Raw genomic sequence first — 21,652 nt, 5'->3', positions numbered from 1 at the left:
TATTTATTTATTTAAATATGAAATTTATTGTTAAATTGGTTTCCATACAACACCCAGTGCTCATACCAACAGGTGCCCTCCTCAATACCCATCTCCCACCCCCCATCAACCCTCAGTTTGTTTTCAGTTTTTAAGAATCTCTTGTGTTTTGGCTCCTTCCTTCTCTAACCTCTTTTTAAATATTTTTAGATCAGAGATGAATCAGAAAAATCATACAACAAGCGGTGCCCGGGTTGCTCAGTCAGTTAAGCATCCAACTTTGGCTCAGGTCATGATCTCACAGTTTGTGGGTTCATGCCTCATGTCAGGCTGTGTGCTAACAGCTCAGAGCCTGGAGCTTGGTTCAGATTCTGTGTCATCCTCTCTCTCAAAAATAAACATTAAAAAAAAATTAAATCCTACAACAAAATACTCAAGCTATAATGATCTTTATTCTAAATAACTTTCTACTTTAAAACTTCCATTATATTCTCTTTTGACTCCTTTAATTCCAAGTCTATATGAAAAGACAGAAGACACATAACCAAATTACATCTTCATGCAATGAAAACTTGTATCAACAATTCCCATTTTCTACTTGGTGTTTTATAAAATTGAATTTACACAAACAGTAAAGTCATTTGTCATTTGGTTGAATTGTTTGGTTATTTTCTCCATATATATTTAGCACAGTATTAGGTACTTACAGGAGTTAATTAGAAATTATTTCCCTTGTTATGGATGAACTTATGATCCCAAACCCAGAATTGTTTCAACAAGGAGCAGGTCAGCTATTTTCATGTATATATCTTGACAGATATACATAAACCAATGTTGGTGACTTGGAAATACCAACATGGCACACACATTTTCATGGTGTTTTTTATTTATTTCATTGAATTATAATAAAATTTATTTTATAATTGAAAGACACCTTCTATATCATTAACATAAAGGTTTTGATACCTCACATTTTGATTCCTCACATAATTTTTGATACCTCACATAATACTGTTAATGCAACTTACCTGATAAACCATGTGTGTCAAATATAATTTAATCTACATCCATAGACTTTTCCATTATGAATTCTGTTTTAAACATTAAATTTGAAAAAAATATTTTTGTTTTTCAAAGGATATAGGATTGTAACAAAAACAAATGTATATAACAAAAATAATTGGAATTAAATAGATATGAATAGAAGGCAAGTGCACATAGATAAGAACACAACATGCAGAACTTAAAGACTAAAGAGTTGTTATTAAAATCTCAAATTGGTCTTTGAGTTTCCTAGCAGCCAAAGTAACAAGAGAGACTAGAAGTAAAGCAATTCAAATTGGATAACATTTTGATATGAGAAGTAGTATCTTTAGGAAATGTTTAACCCTACCTTTTCATAAGGCTACCTGGAGAATTAAACTCTGTGTGTATTTATGTAGATAAGTAAAATAACAATTTTATAACTCTAAATCAAACATAAGGGCAAAAATTTCAATTTCGTATTAAGAATAAAATGCCATTTTCCACATACCATCGGTTTCAATATAACTTATAATACGAGTGTTCCCTAAATAAGCACTTTGGAAATATTATTTTGGGAGTAAAATAATATGAAACGTGTGAAGTTTATTATATTTTTCTCTTTAAGTAAAATTCTATAATGTATGGTGTAGTGTACAGTACTCACTATTCAGGCGCAAGGTGTCGCTCTTTACTTGGTGGAAGTAGTTCTTTCAAGGGTTGGTCTGACCGGCCAGGAACGCCCCGTACAAAAACGACTCCATCATGCCTAACGCTACTGTTAAAGGATTCTTTGAAACTTTTCAAAAATTCAGCTAGATTTTTAACCCTTAACTGGAGTCTCTGGTACTGTAAGTGTGAGAACCTTAATTTGGAAGTCAATGTCGTATGCGATGTTTGACTCTCAAAGAAGGGGATTGCGCACTCGGCGTCTGCTGCTGTCACTTCTGCTGCTCACAGTCTGGGAAGCTGGGAGTGGCCAGGTCCACTACTCGGTTCAGGAAGAGGCCAAACACGGCACTTTCGTGGGCCGAATTGCCCAGGACCTAGGGCTGGAGCTGGCGGAGCTGGTGCCGCGCCTTTTCCGGGTGGCGTCCAAAGGCCGCGGGGACCTTCTCGAGGTAAATCTGCAGAATGGCATTTTGTTTGTGAATTCTCGGATCGACCGGGAGGAGCTGTGCGGACAGAGCGCAGTGTGCAGCATCTACCTGGAGCTGATCGTGGACAGGCCGCTGCAGGTTTTCCATGTGGAAGTGGAAATAAGGGATATTAACGACAATCCACCGGTGTTCTTTCTCAGAGAACAAAAGCTGCTGATTCCTGAATCTAAGCAACCCGACTCTCATTTTCCTCTAGAGGGAGCTTCTGATGCAGATATAGGAGAGAATGCTCTATTGACCTACAGACTAAGTCAAAATGAGTATTTTTCTTTACAACTACCAACACATAGTAAGCAGACTAAAAGACTGTCGCTTACATTAAAGAAATATCTGGATCGAGAGAAAACTCCAGAACTTAATTTGCTACTGACAGCTGCAGACGGGGGAAAACCAGAGCTCACTGGCACCGTTCAGCTTTTCATCCACGTCTTGGATGTTAACGACAATGATCCAGAATTTGAGCAATCAGAATACAAGGTGAGATTGATGGAAAACGTAGCTAAAGAAACTTTTGTGTTAAAGCTAAACGCCACAGATAGAGATGAAGGAGTGAATGGAGAGGTAACATACTCCTTGATGTCAATTAAACCCAATGGAAAACTCTTATTTACACTAGATGAAAATAGCGGAGAAGTGAGGGTCAATGGAACTTTAGATTATGAAGAAAACAAGTTTTATGAAATTGAAGTACAGGCTACAGATAAAGGGAATCCCCCAATGGCAAGTCACTGTACAGTCTGGGTAGAGATCTTAGACGCCAATGATAATGCCCCTGAAGTCACCTTGACTTCCCTGTCTCTCCCTGTACGAGAGGACACTCAGCCCAGCACGGTCATTGCGCTGATCAGTGTATCCGACCGTGACTCCGGTGCCAACGGACAAGTGATCTGTTCTCTAACGCCCAACGTACCTTTCAAGATCGTGTCCACGTTCAAGAACTATTATTCACTAGTGCTGGACAGCGCCCTGGACCGCGAGAGCGTGTCGGACTATGCTCTAGTAGTGACAGCACGGGACGGGGGCTCGCCTTCGCTGTCGGCCACGGCCAGCGTGTCCGTGGAAGTGGCCGACGTGAACGACAACGCGCCGACATTCGCGCAGGCCGAGTACACGGTGTTTGTGAAGGAGAACAACCCTCCCGGCTGCCACATCTTCACGGTGTCCGCGCGGGACGCGGACGCGCAGGAGAACGCGCTGGTGTCCTACTCGCTGGTGGAGCGGCGGGTGGGCGAGCGTGCGCTGTCGAGCTACGTGTCGGTGCACGCGGAGAGCGGCAAGGTGTACGCGCTGCAGCCGCTGGACCACGAGGAGCTGGAGCTGCTGCAGTTCCAAGTGAGCGCGCGCGACGCGGGCGTGCCTCCGCTGGGCAGCAACGTGACGCTGCAGGTGTTCGTGCTGGACGAGAACGACAACGCGCCCGCGCTGCTGCCGCTGCCTGGGGCGGGCGGCGCGGGCGGCGCGGTGAGCGAGCTGGTGTGGCGGTCGGTGGGCGCGGGCCACGTGGTGGCGAAGGTGCGCGCGGTGGACGCCGACTCGGGCTACAACGCGTGGCTGTCGTACGAGCTGCAGCCGGCGGCGGGTGGCGCGCGCAGCCCGTTCCGCGTGGCGCTGTACACGGGCGAGATCAGCACGACGCGCAGCCTGGACGAGGCGGACTCGCCGCGCCAGCGCCTGCTGGTGCTGGTGAGGGACCACGGCGAGCCGGCGCTGACGGCCACGGCCACCGTGCTGCTGTCGCTGGTGGAGAGCGGCCAGGCGCCCAAGGCCTCGTCGCGGGTGTTGGCGGGCGCCGCCGGCGCGGAGACGGCGCTGGTGGATGTCAACGTGTACCTGATCATCGCCATCTGCGCGGTGTCCAGCCTGTTGGTGCTCACGCTGCTGCTGTACGTGGCGCTGCGGTGCTCGGCGCCGCCCAGCGAGGGCGCGTGCGGGCCGGGGAAGCCCACGCTGGTGTGTTCCAGCGCGGTGGGGAGCTGGTCGTACTCGCAGCAGAGGCGGCAGAGGGTGTGCTCTGGGGAGGGTCCGCCCAAGACCGACCTCATGGCTTTTAGCCCCAGCCTTCCTCCAGGCCTGGATAGAGAAGTCGAAGGGCAAAGGCAAGAGGCAGGATCAAATCATCCTGGGCAGGTGAGTTCTATAGATTCCTCTTCTTTTGAAGTCTATGTTAAATTTGAAAAATCCAGTTTATTTCATAGAAAAATTTAATGAATACTCTGTTTTGAGTATTAATGTTTTAAATGAGTATGAAGTTTTTAAAGAACAATTTCCTTTAGTGAAATGTCAAATGGGATAAAAATCCAATTTTAATCATGAGAAGAATCAGGTTTTTAGCCAATAAATGTCCCATTTCTCCTAATGTTTTGGTATAAAATAGTGAAAGAAGATGTTTCTCCTCTCATCACTTTATGAGCAACAATTTCTAATTTTCTTTTTTTAATTAACTTTTTAAATTTACATACAAGTTAGTTAGCTTATAGTGCAACAGTGATTTCAGGAATAGATTCCTTAATGCCCCTTACCCATTCAGCCCACCCCCTTCCCACAACCCCTCCAGTAACCCTCTGTTTGTTCTCCATATTTAAGAGTCTCTTATGTTTTGTTTCTCTCTCTGCTTTTATATTACTTTTGCTTCCCTTCCCTTATGTTCATGTTTTGTATCTTAAAATTCTCATATGAGTAAAGCCATATAATATTTGTCTTTCTCTAATTTCGCTTAGCATAATACCCTCTAGTTACACCCATGTAGTTGTAAATGGCAAGATTTCATTCTTTTTGACTGCCGAGTAACACTCCATTGTATATATATATACCACATCTTCTTTATCTATTCATCTGTCTATGGACATTTGGGCTCTTTCCATATTTTGGCTATTGGCAATTGTGCTGCTATCAACATTGGAGTGCATGTGCCCCTTTGAAACAGCATACATGTATCCCTTGGATAAATACCTAGTAGTGCAATTGCTGGGTCATGGGGTAGTTCTATTTTTAATTTTTTGAGGAACCTCCATACTGTTTCCCACATTGGCTGTGCCAGTTTGCATTCCCACCAGCAGTGCGAAAGAGATCCTCTTTTTCTGCATCTTCGCCAACATCTGTTGTTGCCTGAGTTGTTAATGTGTTAACCATTCTGACAGGTGTGAGGTGGTATCTCATTGTGGTTTTGATTTGTATTTCCCTGATGATGAGTGATGTTGAGCATTTTTTCATGTGTCAGTTGGCCATCTGGATGTCTTCTTTGGAGAAGTGTCTGTTCATGTCTTTTGCCCATTTCTTCACTGGATTATTTGCTTTTTGGATGTTGAGTTTGATAAATTCTTTACAGATTTTGGATACTAACCCTTTATCTGATATGTTGTTTGCAAATATTTTCTCCCATTCTATCGATTGCCTTTTAGTTTTGCTGATTGTTTCCTTCACTGTGCAGAAGCTTTTTATTTTGATGAGGTCCTAATGGTTCTTTTTTGTTTTTGTTTCCGTTGCCTCTGGAGACATGCTGAGTAAGAAGTTGCTGTGGCCAAGGTCAAAGAGGTTTTTGCCTGCTTTTTCCTCGAAGATTTTGATGGCTTTCTGTCTTACATTTAAGTCTTTCATCCATTTTGAGTTTATTTTTTGTGTATGGTGTAAGAAAGTGGTCCAGATTTATTTTTCTCTGTGTCACTATTCAGTTTTCCCAGCACGACTTGCTGAAGAGACTGTCTTTATTCCATTCGCTATTCTTTCCTGCTTTGTCAGAGATTAGTTGGCTATACTTTTGTGGGTCTATTTCTGGGTTCTCTATTCTGTTCCATTGATCTGAGTGTCTGTTTTTGTGCCAACAATTTCTAATTTTCAATGACCTACCTAGACCACTTCATTTCATCTCTAATCCTCACTAATGTAGATAATCACTGTGGATCATTTCAATTTACTCATCCTCTTTGTCTTTTAACACAGCCTTTTACTTTTATATTTTCACATTATTAGGTTGCTTGAGTTTTCTCAGTTCAGCCTTGTGTCAAAGATTGAACATTAAGTCTGAAAAGATTTACCTTTCTTTTTCTGTGGCATTAAACATAGATCATACATTTATTGTCCCTTCAATAACCTTTAGTTTTGCCTCAACTGATAAGTTAAAACCTGTTCTCATATTATTTGCAGTTAAAAATTAGTCTTGCATTTTTATATGCTGTTTTCATTGAAATAATGTAATTAAAGGTTCTGTTGATTTATTTTTTTAAGTTTTTAATGTTTATTTATTTATTATTATTATTATTATTATTATTATTATTATTATTATTATTTTGAGAGACAGAGTGTGAGGGGGTAGAGGCAGAGAGACACGGAGACACAGAATCTGGAGCAGGCTCCAGGCTCTGAGCTGTCAGCACAAAAGCCCCACACAGGGCTCGAGGAATGCAAGATCATGACCTGAGCTGAAGTCTTCTGCTTAACCCACTGAGCCACACAGGCACCCCTGTTGATTTTTTTTTAAACCTGTAATGGGCACAGATTTATCTACAACACACTCAAACAGAACTCCCATGTTTATGCTTGCAAAGTTTACTAGGCAAATAAAGTTATTCATATTACTCAACCAAGTCTTCAAACTTGCTGGAGACATACACATAGGGCTATAATATCTGCAATATATGCTAGTTGGCAGTCTTTCCTAAGCTTTGTGAATTCATATAGAAAGGAAAATGTTAAGCCTATTAAAATGAAATGAAAATTACCATTTTGACTCCTCTCACATTTTAAATGTCCTGTCTTTAAATGCTTTCTCTAGTGCTTGTAAAATTTTCTTTCTATGTGGTATAATCACATCTGATGATTCTATCAAAGGTTGTTTACCTCTAGCTCAGTCCTCTAATTCAGTGATCCTTAGCTATATGCAGGGTGGCACAATTACTGATCTCTTTGAGAATTTAATGAAATTAATATGTGGCTGTTCTCCCTTTAAAATTATAGGTTAAAATTTCTTTATTTTATAGTAGGTAATTAAAATAAAATATAAAATGTCTCAGACTTAAAAGATTAAGCCATTGTATCATTTATGCAACTTTGTAAATATAATAAATGTGAATGTAGGGCACACATTATTATCCATCTCCAAATGAAGTTCTTAGAATGACTCAAGGTCATTTAAATTTAAGAAACAAAGATATTAGAATGATTTAAGTATATGTTAAATTTTTGTAAATTATTACTTTTATAGTACAAAAGTAGTTGATGCACATTTTTAGATAATTCCAAATTACATGGACTATTTTCTACAAGTTTTGTGTCTTTTATACTTACTCTTAATTTCAAGATTACATTCAATGGTGTAAAATTATAATTTCAACCATTTTCTAGTTTAGTTGTTTAAGTATTAAGCTAATTTTATATGTTCCTATCTTTTTAGTAATTTAATTATGTCTAATGGTGTGTAAGGACTACATAACACACTACTTTTTCAGTAAAGTTTCTTAGCAATCATTGTACATTGACTATTTTTGAAAATGAGAGATAGAAAATGAAGAAGCATGGTAGTGATATTAGACAATTTAAATAGTCCAATAGCATCAAAAAATTTTTTTTTGGTTAAGAGCCAGTTTTATAGTTGATTTAAGTTATCTTATACTTGTAGAACCATTATTGATTATTTTTTTCCAGGTTCAATAAATATTTCTTATCTCAGTTCCTTTTGTTATTATATGTAAAAGGAATGGTGACTGATCATTGACTTTAAAGATTTTGACTTGAATTTTAATGAGCTTATACACTCTGTATTTAATTGCTCACAACTAGCTGTAGGATCTTATCTGTGTTGTGTTTTCCCTTAAAGGTGCTCTTGATTTAATTAGATTATGAAAAGTCCTTTCTTTCTCCCTTACAATCGTAGTCACCATTCTGACTTTCTGAAGAGAAGCATATTTTGAGTGACTACTAACTGGCCTGATGGGAAAATTTTTAAAGGGAAACCAGAAGTTCATTGTAAAGTTGATATTCTTTTGATTTTAGTTATTGAGACTGGGCTCCAAAACATCTCACCAGTTCTTTTCATATTAGGGCTCCACTTCTACTTTAGACAATTGTGAAATTTGGAGGCTTTGATTCAACATTTTACAGGAAAATGCTTTCCTCCTGCTAGAATAAAACTTCACTGGATCTGTACCCAAACCTCATTTTAACATGTTATGGGAATGAGAGCAGTTGTATGAAAAGTCATCACATTTGAGTCTCAAGGAGCCAAAACAATGACATGCTTCATATTTATGTTGAATTCTCATATTTACCAGAAGTATGAATAAAATAATTTATATGAATGAAATATTCAGTTAATAGACATATCTTAGTTTCTTTTTCTTTACTAAATGAGGGATCCTTGAGTTTTCCCTAAAGTCCTACAATTAAGTGCTTGTGAAGGATAAAAGGCACTACAAGTGGGAATTGTAAGCAAAGTAAAGTCGAGGGTGATGTATATTATTCTTTGTTTTGTTCTCCATGATAGGCAAAGAGTAGCTTTTTATGGCTATTTTATGATAGACTTTGAAGCAGAATATTTAATAATCTGAAGAATAATGGAAATGATTGTGCTTTGTTACTTCTATCATATACATTAAATAAATAGTCATTTACAAACGATCCATGAAAATATCCAAAAGTCAAAAAACTTAGTGTCCCGGGAAGTGGCTAAACCAAAAAGAACCTCAGGATCTTTCTTGTACTTACATAATCAGTCACATGATGTCGCTGTACACTCAGAAGGTGGAAAAGGAAAACTTTGTCTCGCGTTCAGCTTCCAACCACTGGCAGAATAGGATCGACTCCATATTGACCGGAACGCTGGGTAAATTTTATCAAACATATACCTACGGAAAGGAAGACTGCTCACAAAGGTTCCCAGTCGAGCAATCCCTTAAAACTAACAGTCCCATCTCAGAGATCTCGTTAACTACAATGGTGTTTTCCTGGAGAGGAGGCCCAGGAGCCCGGCGATTGCTCCTGGCGCTTCTGCTCCTTGCAGCTGGGAAATCTGGGAGCGGCCAGGTCCACTACTCGGTCCCGGAGGAGGCCAAACACGGCACTTTCGTGGGCCGCATCGCGCAAGACCTGGGACTGGAACTAGCGGAGCTCGTACCGCGCTTTTTCCGTGTGGCGTCCAAAGGCCGCCGAGACCTTCTGGAGGTAAATCTGCAGAATGGCATTTTGTTTGTGAATTCTCGGATCGACCGAGAGGAGCTCTGTGGGAGGAGTACCGAGTGTAGCATCCACCTGGAGGTGATCGTGGACAGGCCGCTGCAGGTTTTCCATGTGGAGGTGGAGGTGAAAGACATTAATGATAACCCGCCGGTGTTCAGAGAAGTAGAACAAAAGGTACTTATCTCTGAATCTGCCCCTCTGGATTCTCATTTTCCTCTAGAGGGCGCTTCCGATGCGGACATCGGCGTAAACTCTCTTCTGACCTATAGGTTAGGTATAAATGAGTATTTTACTCTTAAATTAATAACGAAAAACGATAAAAGTATATTGCCTGAACTAGTTCTACGGAAGTCATTGGATAGAGAGGAAACGCCAGAACTTAATATATTGCTGACCTCCCAGGATGGCGGTAAACCCGAGCTAACAGGATCTGTTCAGATTAAAATAAGCATCCTGGATGTGAATGACAACGCTCCGGAGTTTGATAAGCCTGGCTATAGAGTAGTGCTGTTTGAAAATGTCCCAAACGGCACGAGAGTGATTCAATTAAATGCTTCTGATCTAGACGAAGGGGTCAATAGAGAAATTTCCTATGCAATCAGACTGATTTTGCCAGTGAGTGAGAAATGCATATTTTCAATAAATGCAGAAACAGGTGAAATCAGAATTTATGGGATATTGGATTTTGAAGAGAATAATGAGTATGAAATTCAGGTTAACGCCATTGATAAAGGGATTCCTTCCATGGCAGGTCACTGCACAGTCCTAGTGGAAGTTCTGGACCTGAATGACAATACCCCTGAGGTAATGATTACTTCGTTGTCTCCCCCGGTGAGAGAGGATGTTCAGGTGGGCACTGTCATCGCCCTGATCAGCGTGTCCGATCGTGATTCTGGAGCTAATGGCCAGGTGACCTGCACACTGTCGCCCCATGTCCCCTTCAAGCTGGTGTCCACCTTCAAGAATTACTATTCGCTGGTGCTGGACAGCGCCCTGGACCGCGAGAGCGTGTCGGACTATGCTCTAGTAGTGACAGCACGGGACGGGGGCTCGCCTTCGCTGTCGGCCACGGCCAGCGTGTCCGTGGAAGTGGCCGACGTGAACGACAACGCGCCGACATTCGCGCAGGCCGAGTACACGGTGTTCGTGAAGGAGAACAACCCTCCCGGCTGCCACATCTTCACGGTGTCCGCGCGGGACGCGGACGCGCAGGAGAACGCGCTGGTGTCCTACTCGCTGGTGGAGCGGCGGGTGGGCGAGCGTGCGCTGTCGAGCTACGTGTCGGTGCACGCGGAGAGCGGCAAGGTGTACGCGCTGCAGCCGCTGGACCACGAGGAGCTGGAGCTGCTGCAGTTCCAAGTGAGCGCGCGCGACGCGGGCGTGCCTCCGCTGGGCAGCAACGTGACGCTGCAGGTGTTCGTGCTGGACGAGAACGACAACGCGCCCGCGCTGCTGCCGCTGCCTGGGGCGGGCGGCGCGGGCGGCGCGGTGAGCGAGCTGGTGTGGCGGTCGGTGGGCGCGGGCCACGTGGTGGCGAAGGTGCGCGCGGTGGACGCCGACTCGGGCTACAACGCGTGGCTGTCGTACGAGCTGCAGCCGGCGGCGGGTGGCGCGCGCAGCCCGTTCCGCGTGGCGCTGTACACGGGCGAGATCAGCACGACGCGCAGCCTGGACGAGGCGGACTCGCCGCGCCAGCGCCTGCTGGTGCTGGTGAGGGACCACGGCGAGCCGGCGCTGACGGCCACGGCCACCGTGCTGCTGTCGCTGGTGGAGAGCGGCCAGGCGCCCAAGGCCTCGTCGCGGGTGTTGGCGGGCGCCGCCGGCGCGGAGACGGCGCTGGTGGATGTCAACGTGTACCTGATCATCGCCATCTGCGCGGTGTCCAGCCTGCTGGTGCTCACGCTGCTGCTGTACGTGGCGCTGCGGTGCTCGGCGCCGCCCAGCGAGGGCGCGTGCGGGCCGGGGAAGCCCACGCTGGTGTGTTCCAGCGCGGTGGGGAGCTGGTCGTACTCGCAGCAGAGGCGGCAGAGGGTGTGCTCTGGGGAGGGTCCGCCCAAGACCGACCTCATGGCCTTCAGCCCCAGCCTTCCACAGTCGGGAGAAGATTGTTTAAATTCTTCCAGTGAAGTAAGTCATTGATATTATTTAAGCATATTTGTTTTCTTTAATAACTTTTTGTTAGCGTATAAATAATCTTTTCTTTTTTCTTTGTGTTATCTTTTCTTTTTAAATTCATTTATTTTGAGAGAGAGAGAGAGACCAAAGCAGGGAAGGGGCAGAGAGAAGGAGAGACAGAATCTTAAGCAGGCTCCACGCTGTCAGCACAGAACCCGAAGCGGGGCTGTATCTCACAAACCCTGGGGTCATGACCTGAGTGGAAATCAAGAGTCGGTTTAGCCTACCGAGCCGTCCCGGGGCACCCCTCAATTGAATGTTTTAAAGTGTATTTTACATCTTGTAATTTTTTTACCACAAAAATATCCAGAGGCTTCTCTGACTAGAGAATAAAAACTTAAGTCATTCAGCCTGGTAGTGAAGGCCTTAAACTTTCCTGCCTTTGCCTACTACTATCTCACATATCTTTAGTTAGAACATGAAATATAGCATCATTCCATCAATAATTTTAATCATATATGGTATTGAAATACACCACCTAGGTGGTTCCCTCCATTGTAGAAGTGTAGGTATACTCTTTATTAAAGAGTTCCTTGAAAGATAACTTTTTTTAAAAAAAAATTTTAAGTTTTCATTTATTTTTGAGAGAGAGAGACAGAGCATGAATGGGGGAGGGGCAGAGAGAGAGAGAGAGACACACACACACACAGAATCCGAAGCAGGCTCCAGGCTCTGAGCTGTCAGCACAGAGCCTGATGCAGGGCTCAAACCCACAAGCTGTGAGATCATGACCTGAGCTGAAGTTGGACGCTTAACTGACTGAGCCACCCAGGCACCCCAAGATAGATAACTTTTCAACTGGAAAGTGTTCCCTTTGGAGAGATAAGTATGAATAAATGAGCAGAGTTTGCTCTAGTGAATGTGTACTTGAAGGATGGAGCAGGGGAGATTCTGAAGGTAGGAAAACTAGTAAAGAATTTTTTTATTGTACTCTAGATATCAGGCAATGGAGACAAATCATGACAGTCAAGTCAAAATGGATTGAAAGAAACATGTACAAGAGGCATTGGCAAAGTAGAGGCAACCTAATAATGACCGATTCATTACAAATCATAAAAGAAAGACAAAAGTAGAGGACGACACTAATGTTTTTAGTTTGGTCACTTAGGAGGATGAGATTGCCAGTAACTGAGATGCAGGGTACAGTAGGAGAAACAGTTTGTGTATGGTTGTCCAGCTACCAAATGGAGAGAAACATTTAAGAAAATATTACTTTTGTGGTCCTTGGAGCATGCCATTATGATTGGAAATGTCATTTTGATCTGGAACTCAGGGGAGATTATAAAAGTAGATTTGGGAGTGATTCCCTTAGAGAACAACCTATGAAAGAATTAAATCAGAAGATATACATAACAAAATGAAATCAATGTGTCCAAGTAAAGAATTTAGGTGAATAGGTGTGTTAGTTCCTGGGGTTGCTGTAGCAAATTACCAAAAACTGGCTGGCTTAAGACAACAAAAAATTACTCTCTCTCCACTCTGGGAACCAGAAGTCCAAAATTAAAGTTTTGGCAGGGCTGTACCCTCTGGAGCTTGAAAGGAAAATGTGTTATCTCTGATATCTCCTGATGGCTATCGGCATTCCTTGGCTTTTGGCCACACCACTCTGTCTCCCTGGTCATATTGCCTACTTTTCTTCTTCTTTTTTATTATTATAATAATTTATAGTTTTATATATTCAAAATATGAGTGTATCCATTGTTTATAAATGTAGATTCATAATTACAAGTCAAATTGGGTAGTATTTATAAGTCTGATCTATATCAAAAAGGTAGGGGCACCTGGGTGGCGCAGTCGGTTAAGCGTCCGACTTCAGCCAGGTCACGATCTCGCGGTCCGTAAGTTCGAGCCCCGCGTCAGGCTCTGGGCTGATCGCTCGGAGCCTGGAGCCTGTTTCCGATTCTGTGTCTCCCTCTCTCTCTGCCCCTCCCCCGTTCATGCTCTGTCTCTCTCTGTCCCAAAAATAAATAAAAAACGTTGAAAAAAAAATTAAATATATCAAAAAGGTAAAAAGTATTATTTATTATACTTATTATATAGCAATTTAATTTCTTTTGGACACAATAGAAACATATTTCTAGTTACACTCTTGGTTAAATTTATATTCCTTAGTGATGTGTTTATCCTCTGGAGTTATTACCGAGCATCAGAAATTCAGAGAGGTTGAGGCTACACCTAAGACTTTAGTCAGAGATTCCAGTCTGTAATTATTGGGATGTCCATTACTCTTTTCAAAGCTACTATTTTTTTCCTGAATTTTGAGCCTTTAATATGGGCACAAGATTCTCCAAAATTTGAAGATTAAATTTTTTGCTTATGTTTATCTTTTTGATCCTTAAAACATTTAAAATGATTTTTTTGAGGTGTAAAACTTCTTTGTAAAGAAATACACAATGTTAAGAACTGTGTAGAATAAAAAGTGTAAGCTTCAAATGCTGGTAAACATTAACAGTTGGAGCCTATATTTTCAGATCTTTTGTCTGTGAATTAATAGGTCAAATTATAGGTATTCTATATAAATACTTTTGTCACTTTTGTTCAATAATTCTGTCTCTATTTTTCTTCAAATGGTTTTTCAATTTGAACCCATTGCTAGAATAATTGTATAACATTCAAAAAAATTTAAAGTAAAATATCCTGTTCATTGCCACTATCACATAATTTTTTGACAAAAAAGTTTTATTTTTATTGGACTTTGTGCATATAATCTTTCCAATAAAACAAAAAATAAAAAATAATATGTTATAAACATGCATATATAATGATTGTTTTTTAATTCCATTAAGTAATACCATTATTTTTTATCGTCCCTGTATTTATTTTATTTTAATTTAAATTTTAGGTAGTTAACATACAGTGCAATATTGGTTTCAGGAATAGAATTCATTGATTCATCACTTACATACAGCACCCAGTGCTCATCACAACAAGTGTTCTCCTTAGTACCCATCAACCCGCCTAGCCCATCTCCTATCCTCCTCCCTCCATCAACCCACAGTTTGTTCTTTATCATTAAGATTCTCTTGTAGTTTGTTTCCCTCTCTTCTCTTCCCCCTCCTTCCCATATGTTCATCTGGTTTGTTTCTTAAATTCCACGTATGAGTGAAAGAAATCATATGGTATTTGTCTTTCTCTGATTGACTTATTTTGCTCAGCATAATATATCCTAGCTCTATCCACATCATTGCAAATGGCAAGATTTCATTCTTTTTGATGGCTGAATTACATATTTGTACATATATACTATATCTTCTTGTCCACTCATCAGTCTGGACATTTGGGCTCTCTCCATAGTTTGGCTATTGTTGATAATGCTGCTATAAACATTGTGTTGCGTGTACCCCTTCAAATCTGTATTTTTGTATCCTTTGGGTTAATAGCTAATAGTGCAATTGCTGGATTGTAGGGTAGTTCTATTTTTAGTTTCTTGAGGAACCTCTATACTGTTCTCCAGAGTGGCTGCACTAGTTTGCATTCCCACCAACAGTGCAAGAGGATTCCTTTTGCTCTGCACCCTCAACAACACCTGTTGTTTCTTGTGTTGTTAATTTTAGCCATTCTGACATCTGTGAGGTGGTATCTCATTGTGGTTTTGATGTTTATTTCCCTGGTGATGAGTGATGTGGAGCATCTTTTCATGTATTAGTTAGCCATCTGTATGCTTTCTTTGGAAAAGTGTCTGTGTCTTCTACCCATTTTTTAACTGGGCTATTTATTTTTTTGGGTGTTGAGTTTGATAAATTCTTTACAGATTTTGGATACTAACTCTTTATCAAATATGTCATTACAAATATCTTCTCTTATTCTGTAGGTTGCCTTTTAGTTTTGCTGATTGTTTCCTTTGCTGTGCAGAAACTTTTTATTTTGATGAGGTCCCAATAGTTCATCTTTGCTTTTGTTTACTTTGCCTTCAGCGACATGCCTGGTAAGAAGTTGCTCTGATTGAAGTCAAAGAGGTTTCTGCCTGTGTTCTCCTCTAGTATTTTGATGGTTTCCTATCTCATATTTAGGTCTTTCACCCATTTTGAATTATTTTTGTGTATGGTGTAAAAAAGCGGTCCAGTTTCATTCTTCTCCATGTTGCCATCTAGTTTTCACAACACCGTTTATTGAAGAGACTGTCTTTTTTCCACTGGATACTCTTTCCTACTTTGAAGATTAGTTGACTATATATTCGTGGGTTCATTTCTGGGTTTTCTATTCCATTCAATTAGTGTATGTGTCTGTTTTTGTGACAGTACCTTATCTTTGTAATACAGCTTGAAATCCAGAATTGTGATGCCTCTAGATTTTTTTTAAGGTTTGCTTTGGCTATTTGGAGTCTTTTGTGATTCCATACAAATTTTAGGATTGTTTGTTCTAGCTCTTCGAAAAATGCTGGTGGTATTTTGACAAGGATTGCATTAAATGTGTAGATTGCTTTGGGTAGTATAGACATTTTAACAATGTTTCTTCTCCAATCCACGAGCGTGGAATGCTTTTCCATTTCTTTGTGTCCTCTTCAATTTCTTTCATAAGTGTTCTATAGTTTTCAGAGTACAGATTTTTTATCTCTTTAGTTAGGTTTTTTCCTAGGTATCTTACTATTTTTGGTGAAGTTGCAAATGGGATCAATTCCTTGATTTCTTTTTCTGCTGCTTTGTTATTGGTGTATAGAAATGAAACAGATTTCTGGATGTTGCTTTTATATACTGCGACTTTGCTGAGTTCATATATTAGCTCTAGAAATTTTTTGGTGGAATTGTTCGGGTTTTCTACATAAGAGTATCATGTCGTCTGCAAGTAGTGAAAATTTGACTTCTTCCTTGCCAGTTCGGATGCCTTTTATTTCTTTTTGTTGTCTGATTGCTAAAGCTAAGATTTCCAGTACTATGTTAAATAGTAATGTTGAGAGTGGACATCCTTGTCTTGTTCCTGACCATAGGGGAAAGGCTGTTGGTTTTTCCCCATTGAGGATGATATCAGCTGTGGGTCTTTCATATATGGCCTTTATAAACTTGAGGTATTTTCCATCTATCCCTACATTATTGAGGTTTTTTTTTTAAATCAAGAATGGTTGCTGTATTTTGTAAAAACATTGCCTCCTCTTCTGAATATCATCTTCTTCATATGTTTGTTTGCCTTATAAGGATACATGTGATTGCACTTTAGGGCCTACCTAGGTAATCCAGGCTAAGCTCCTTCTCTCAGGACCCTAAGCTTAATCACATAATTTTCCATAGAAAGTAATATTTGCAGGTTCCAGGGATTAAGATGTGGGCATATCTTTTAGGGGAGTTGCCATTCAACCCACTATAATAAGCTAAAAATCACAAGGTAATACAACAGACAGCTGAAATAAAACTCAAAGTACAATACATCAAGTAAATGTTAGAAGTTTGAGGGAAGAGGAGGAGATAAACAGAACAACCCCCCCCCAAGAAGTAGAAAGTTTAAATGTGTGTGTGTATAATATGTGTACATGTGTGTGTATACATATTTAAAGACACTTGAGTATTTTTGTAGTGTGAGGAAAAGAAGCAAGTAAAGAAGGAGATACTGAAGATGAGGCAGATTAAGAATGTAGATAAAGATGAAAAGTATGAAGGATAATGTTTTAAGAGGATAAGATTGGCTTTAAAAGTGGGGACCACTTTTCCTTAGTAGGCAATGAAAAAATAGAGAATATAAAGAAAAATGTTGATATAAGAAGAGAGCCATTAAATTTATGTTTGATTACTTATCTCTCTGGGTAAATTATCTGAGAATGAAATGGTGGGAATTTGAGAAGAGAAAGAAGAAAATCTAGAAGAATATCTGTATGTAGGAGGAAAGAGTTATGAATTCATTTGAGAGCCCAATCAAGGTAAAGGTGAGAGTAAGCTTGTAGGGAATACAGAGATGATGGTGAAGTGGCATCCCTAAATGGAGAAGCTCAATAAGAGAGAAAATGTGTAGTTAGGCTGTGTATTGGAAGCTAAGGGAAATGTTAGAGGAATAATGTAAGTAGTTAAGTGCTTTTGTGGTGTCTGACGTATTATAAATAGTTGATCATATAATCAAGGTTAGGTGGAAAGGAAAGGGAAACAGGATGGAGCTTGATAAACAAGAACAACTAGAAAGAATCGAGGGACTGTTCCCACTATAAGAGTAAAGCTATGCTAATAAAAGTAATGGAACATGAGAGGAGGATGAGTTTAAGAGAATATCAAATACACTACCCATATTTTCACAGATGAGCAAAAATACAAAAATGAACTCAACTATTGTTTCCTGCAGATTTGTGCATAGAACAGGCAAGATAATTGTTGGAGCTGTACTGCATCCTTTTTTTTTTATTTTAAAATGTTTATTTTTAAGAGAGAGTGAGAAAGAGTCACAGCACAAGTGGGGGAAGAGCAGAGAGAGGGGGAGACAGGATTGGAAGCAGGCTTCAGGCTCCAAGCTGTCAGCACAGAGCCAGACATAGGGCTTGAAGTGGTGAACCGTGAGATCATGATGTGATCTGAAGTTTGATTTTTAACCGACTGAGCCACTCAGGAGCCCCTGTACTGCATCTTTCATAGCCCTATTTCACCTGGAACTTTTTGGCTTGGTAAAGATAGTTGTAGCAGTAGGTAAATGTAAAATTTTCTTCCTTTCTTCCTTGCTAAAGATGTGTTAGCATCTACCTGTTGATTTTTGGAATATCAGTCAATTTAAATGATAGTAAGTTTTTTTCCAGTGATGGTGTGCAAGAGAAGAGGGAAGTTTAGCTTATTTGTAGTAATCTAAATTCCATCAAATAGATAGGATGCTACTTCTTGGCATGTTTTATACAAAGAGAAATTTAAAGCATTGTTATATTTTAATAGTCTAAATTGTTGTGTTTATGCACAAGTGTGCTCCCATACAAACTCATACACACATTGACAGGACACTTCCTTTAAATACAAATATTGTGTCCACATTTCACTGTCATATTTGGGGGAAGTTACAAATACAGTATATTTATTTAAAATCTGGTATATCACTTATTAATATTTTTCACAATCATTTGTTTTCTTCTTATAATTGATTGTTTCCATTTTGAGTCAATGGCTGTTGTGTGAGCAGTTATAAATAAATATTATAGGAAAAAGATATTCCCAAACAAAACCCCCAAAACTAGGCAGAACTGGAAACTGACTTCCAAAAGTAAGTGCCGAAAATTCCTCTTTCAAAATTCTGCATGAAAGTTTCTGCAAAAATTTATTTGTGGAAAAATGGAATTCATCGACAAATTTTCAACTACCATCCAATAAAAAGAAGAATGTAGTGATTTACTGTCTCTGGAAAGAAAGACATTTAATCTTCAGTTGGGTATTTGCAGTGAAAAACCTCACGAAATGCAAAAAAACCCAACCCTACATCAACGGAAAATAGGAATACTGAATCATGTTTACAGTTATAAATTAATGCGCTTGGTGTCGCTCTTCACTGAGAACGTTTGCCTGAAGAACGTGCCTCCGCTTCTTCCGTCCTGCAGAAGATTTGGCAGATAGTGGAAAACCTCTAGTGAATCTTCCCCTATAGAAGGCCGTGAGAATCAGTTTGCGGTAAGGTATTACACATACATTAAGCTATCTTTGAATCCTTTTGAGTGTACCATGCTGTTTTCCTGGCGAGGAGGCCCCGGAGCCCTGAGTTTTCTCCAGTCGCTTCTGCTGCTCACAGCCTGGGAGGCTGGGAGCGGCCAGATCCACTACTCGGTCCTGGAAGAGGCCAAACACGGCACTTTCGTGGGCCGAATCGCACAGGACCTGGGGCTGGAGCTGGCAGAGCTGGTGCGACGCCAATTCCGGGTGGTGTCCAAAGACCGCGGGGACCTACTGGAGGTAAATCTGCAGAATGGAATTTTGTTTGTGAATTCTCGGATCGACCGGGAGGCGTTGTGCGGGCGGAACGCGGAGTGCAGCATCCACCTGGAGGTGATCGTGGACAGGCCGCTGCAGGTTTTCCATGTGGAGGTGGAGGTTAAAGATATTAACGACAACCCGCCTGTGTTCCCTGAAAGTAAGAAAAGAATAATCATTGCAGAATCTAGACCCCCAGAAACTCGGTTTCCACTAGATGGCGCATCCGATGCAGATATTGGAGTAAACTCAGCCTTGACCTACCGAATCGATCCCAACGACTATTTCGCTTTGGACACACAAAACAATCGTGAACAAACGTCTTCGTTGTCACTTGTGTTGAGAAAATCATTGGACAGAGAGCAAATTCAGGAGCATAGTTTATTATTGACAGCCAATGATGGGGGTAAACCGGAGATGACCGGCACAGTTCAGTTGCTGATCGAAATTCTGGATGTGAATGACAATGCCCCAGAATTTGACCAATTCATTTATAAAGTGACGGTATTAGAGAACGCATTTAATGGTACATTAGTGATCAAGCTAAATGCCACAGATCTTGATGATGGTACGAATGGAGACATAAGCTACTCATTTAGAAGGCCTGTATCTCCTGCAGTGCTGAATGCATTTATCATAAATCCTAACAGTGGAGAAATTAGAACAAAGGGTAAACTAGATTTCGAAGAAAAGAAATTGTACGAAATACCGGTGGAGGCAATAGACAAGGGGAATATTCCAATGGCAGGTCATTGTACCATTTTGGTGGAAGTACTAGATATAAACGATAATATCCCACATATTACCATCACTTCTCTGTCACTCCCGGTACGAGAGGATGTTCAGGTGGGCACTGTCATCGCCTTGATCAGCGTGTCCGACCGTGACTCTGGCGCCAACGGGCAGGTGACCTGCTCACTAACACCCCATGTCCCCTTCAAGCTGGTGTCCACCTTCAAGAATTACTATTCGCTGGTGCTGGACAGCGCCCTGGACCGCGAGAGCGTGTCGGACTATGCTCTAGTAGTGACAGCACGGGACGGGGGCTCGCCTTCGCTGTCGGCCACGGCCAGCGTGTCCGTGGAAGTGGCCGACGTGAACGACAACGCGCCGACATTCGCGCAGGCCGAGTACACGGTGTTCGTGAAGGAGAACAACCCTCCCGGCTGCCACATCTTCACGGTGTCCGCGCGGGACGCGGACGCGCAGGAGAACGCGCTGGTGTCCTACTCGCTGGTGGAGCGGCGGGTGGGCGAGCGTGCGCTGTCGAGCTACGTGTCGGTGCACGCGGAGAGCGGCAAGGTGTACGCGCTGCAGCCGCTGGACCACGAGGAGCTGGAGCTGCTGCAGTTCCAAGTGAGCGCGCGCGACGCGGGCGTGCCTCCGCTGGGCAGCAACGTGACGCTGCAGGTGTTCGTGCTGGACGAGAACGACAACGCGCCCGCGCTGCTGCCGCTGCCTGGGGCGGGCGGCGCGGGCGGCGCGGTGAGCGAGCTGGTGTGGCGGTCGGTGGGCGCGGGCCACGTGGTGGCGAAGGTGCGCGCGGTGGACGCCGACTCGGGCTACAACGCGTGGCTGTCGTACGAGCTGCAGCCGGCGGCGGGTGGCGCGCGCAGCCCGTTCCGCGTGGCGCTGTACACGGGCGAGATCAGCACGACGCGCAGCCTGGACGAGGCGGACTCGCCGCGCCAGCGCCTGCTGGTGCTGGTGAGGGACCACGGCGAGCCGGCGCTGACGGCCACGGCCACCGTGCTGCTGTCGCTGGTGGAGAGCGGCCAGGCGCCCAAGGCCTCGTCGCGGGTGTTGGCGGGCGCCGCCGGCGCGGAGACGGCGCTGGTGGATGTCAACGTGTACCTGATCATCGCCATCTGCACGGTGTCCAGCCTGCTGGTGCTCACGCTGCTGCTGTACGTGGCGCTGCGGTGCTCGGCGCCGCCCAGCGAGGGCGCGTGCGGGCCGGGGAAGCCCACGCTGGTGTGTTCCAGCGCGGTGGGGAGCTGGTCGTACTCGCAGCAGAGGCGGCAGAGGGTGTGCTCTGGGGAGGGTCCGCCCAAGACCGACCTCATGGCCTTTAGCCCCAGCCTTCCTCCGTGTCTGAGTTCTACAGAGGGAACAGGTGAAGGAGAAGCTGATTCAGAACGTTTGAAAGAGGTGAGTTCGTATTTAAAACTGTCTTACTATTTTAGCCTTATTCACACTTTTATCGTTTAAGATTCATTCTCAATTGTAAGATTATTCTTTAATTTGCTCGTCGTTATGGAATTTAATGAGTATTATTGACATAGTGGGTCGAAT

At 42.5% G+C, this 21,652-nt stretch overlaps 3 protein-coding genes across 10 annotated transcripts in view; all 3 read left to right on the top strand.

Annotated features, from left to right (window-relative positions):
• Nucleotides 1-21,652, top strand: part of LOC131514297 (protocadherin alpha-C2) — a 193,215-nt gene that overhangs the window by 53,088 nt on the left and 118,475 nt on the right. For 2 of the 8 annotated variants that reach the window (XM_058734161.1, XM_058734143.1), the window contains exon 1: nt 8,859-11,456. The exons of 4 other annotated variants lie outside the window; for them this stretch is intronic. In XM_058734161.1, the coding sequence (XP_058590144.1) occupies nt 8,871-11,456 (2,586 nt within the window). In that variant the 5' untranslated portion in view covers nt 8,859-8,870. Of the gene's footprint in view, nt 1-8,853; nt 11,457-18,976; nt 21,509-21,652 lie in introns of those variants that run through there. 2 more of the 8 variants (XM_058734221.1, XM_058734188.1) reach the window with 2 other exon arrangements.
• The window catches only part of LOC131514355 (protocadherin alpha-1-like), a 169,278-nt gene that overhangs the window by 62,082 nt on the left and 85,544 nt on the right, over nt 1-21,652 (top strand).
• LOC131514361 (protocadherin alpha-7-like) overlaps nt 1-21,652 on the top strand; it is a 127,795-nt gene that overhangs the window by 20,609 nt on the left and 85,534 nt on the right.

Source organism: Neofelis nebulosa, chromosome 1 (genome assembly GCF_028018385.1).
Source record: "Neofelis nebulosa isolate mNeoNeb1 chromosome 1, mNeoNeb1.pri, whole genome shotgun sequence".
NCBI classification, from domain to species: domain Eukaryota; kingdom Metazoa; phylum Chordata; class Mammalia; order Carnivora; family Felidae; genus Neofelis; species Neofelis nebulosa.
This window is presented reverse-complemented; position numbering and strand designations above follow the sequence as displayed.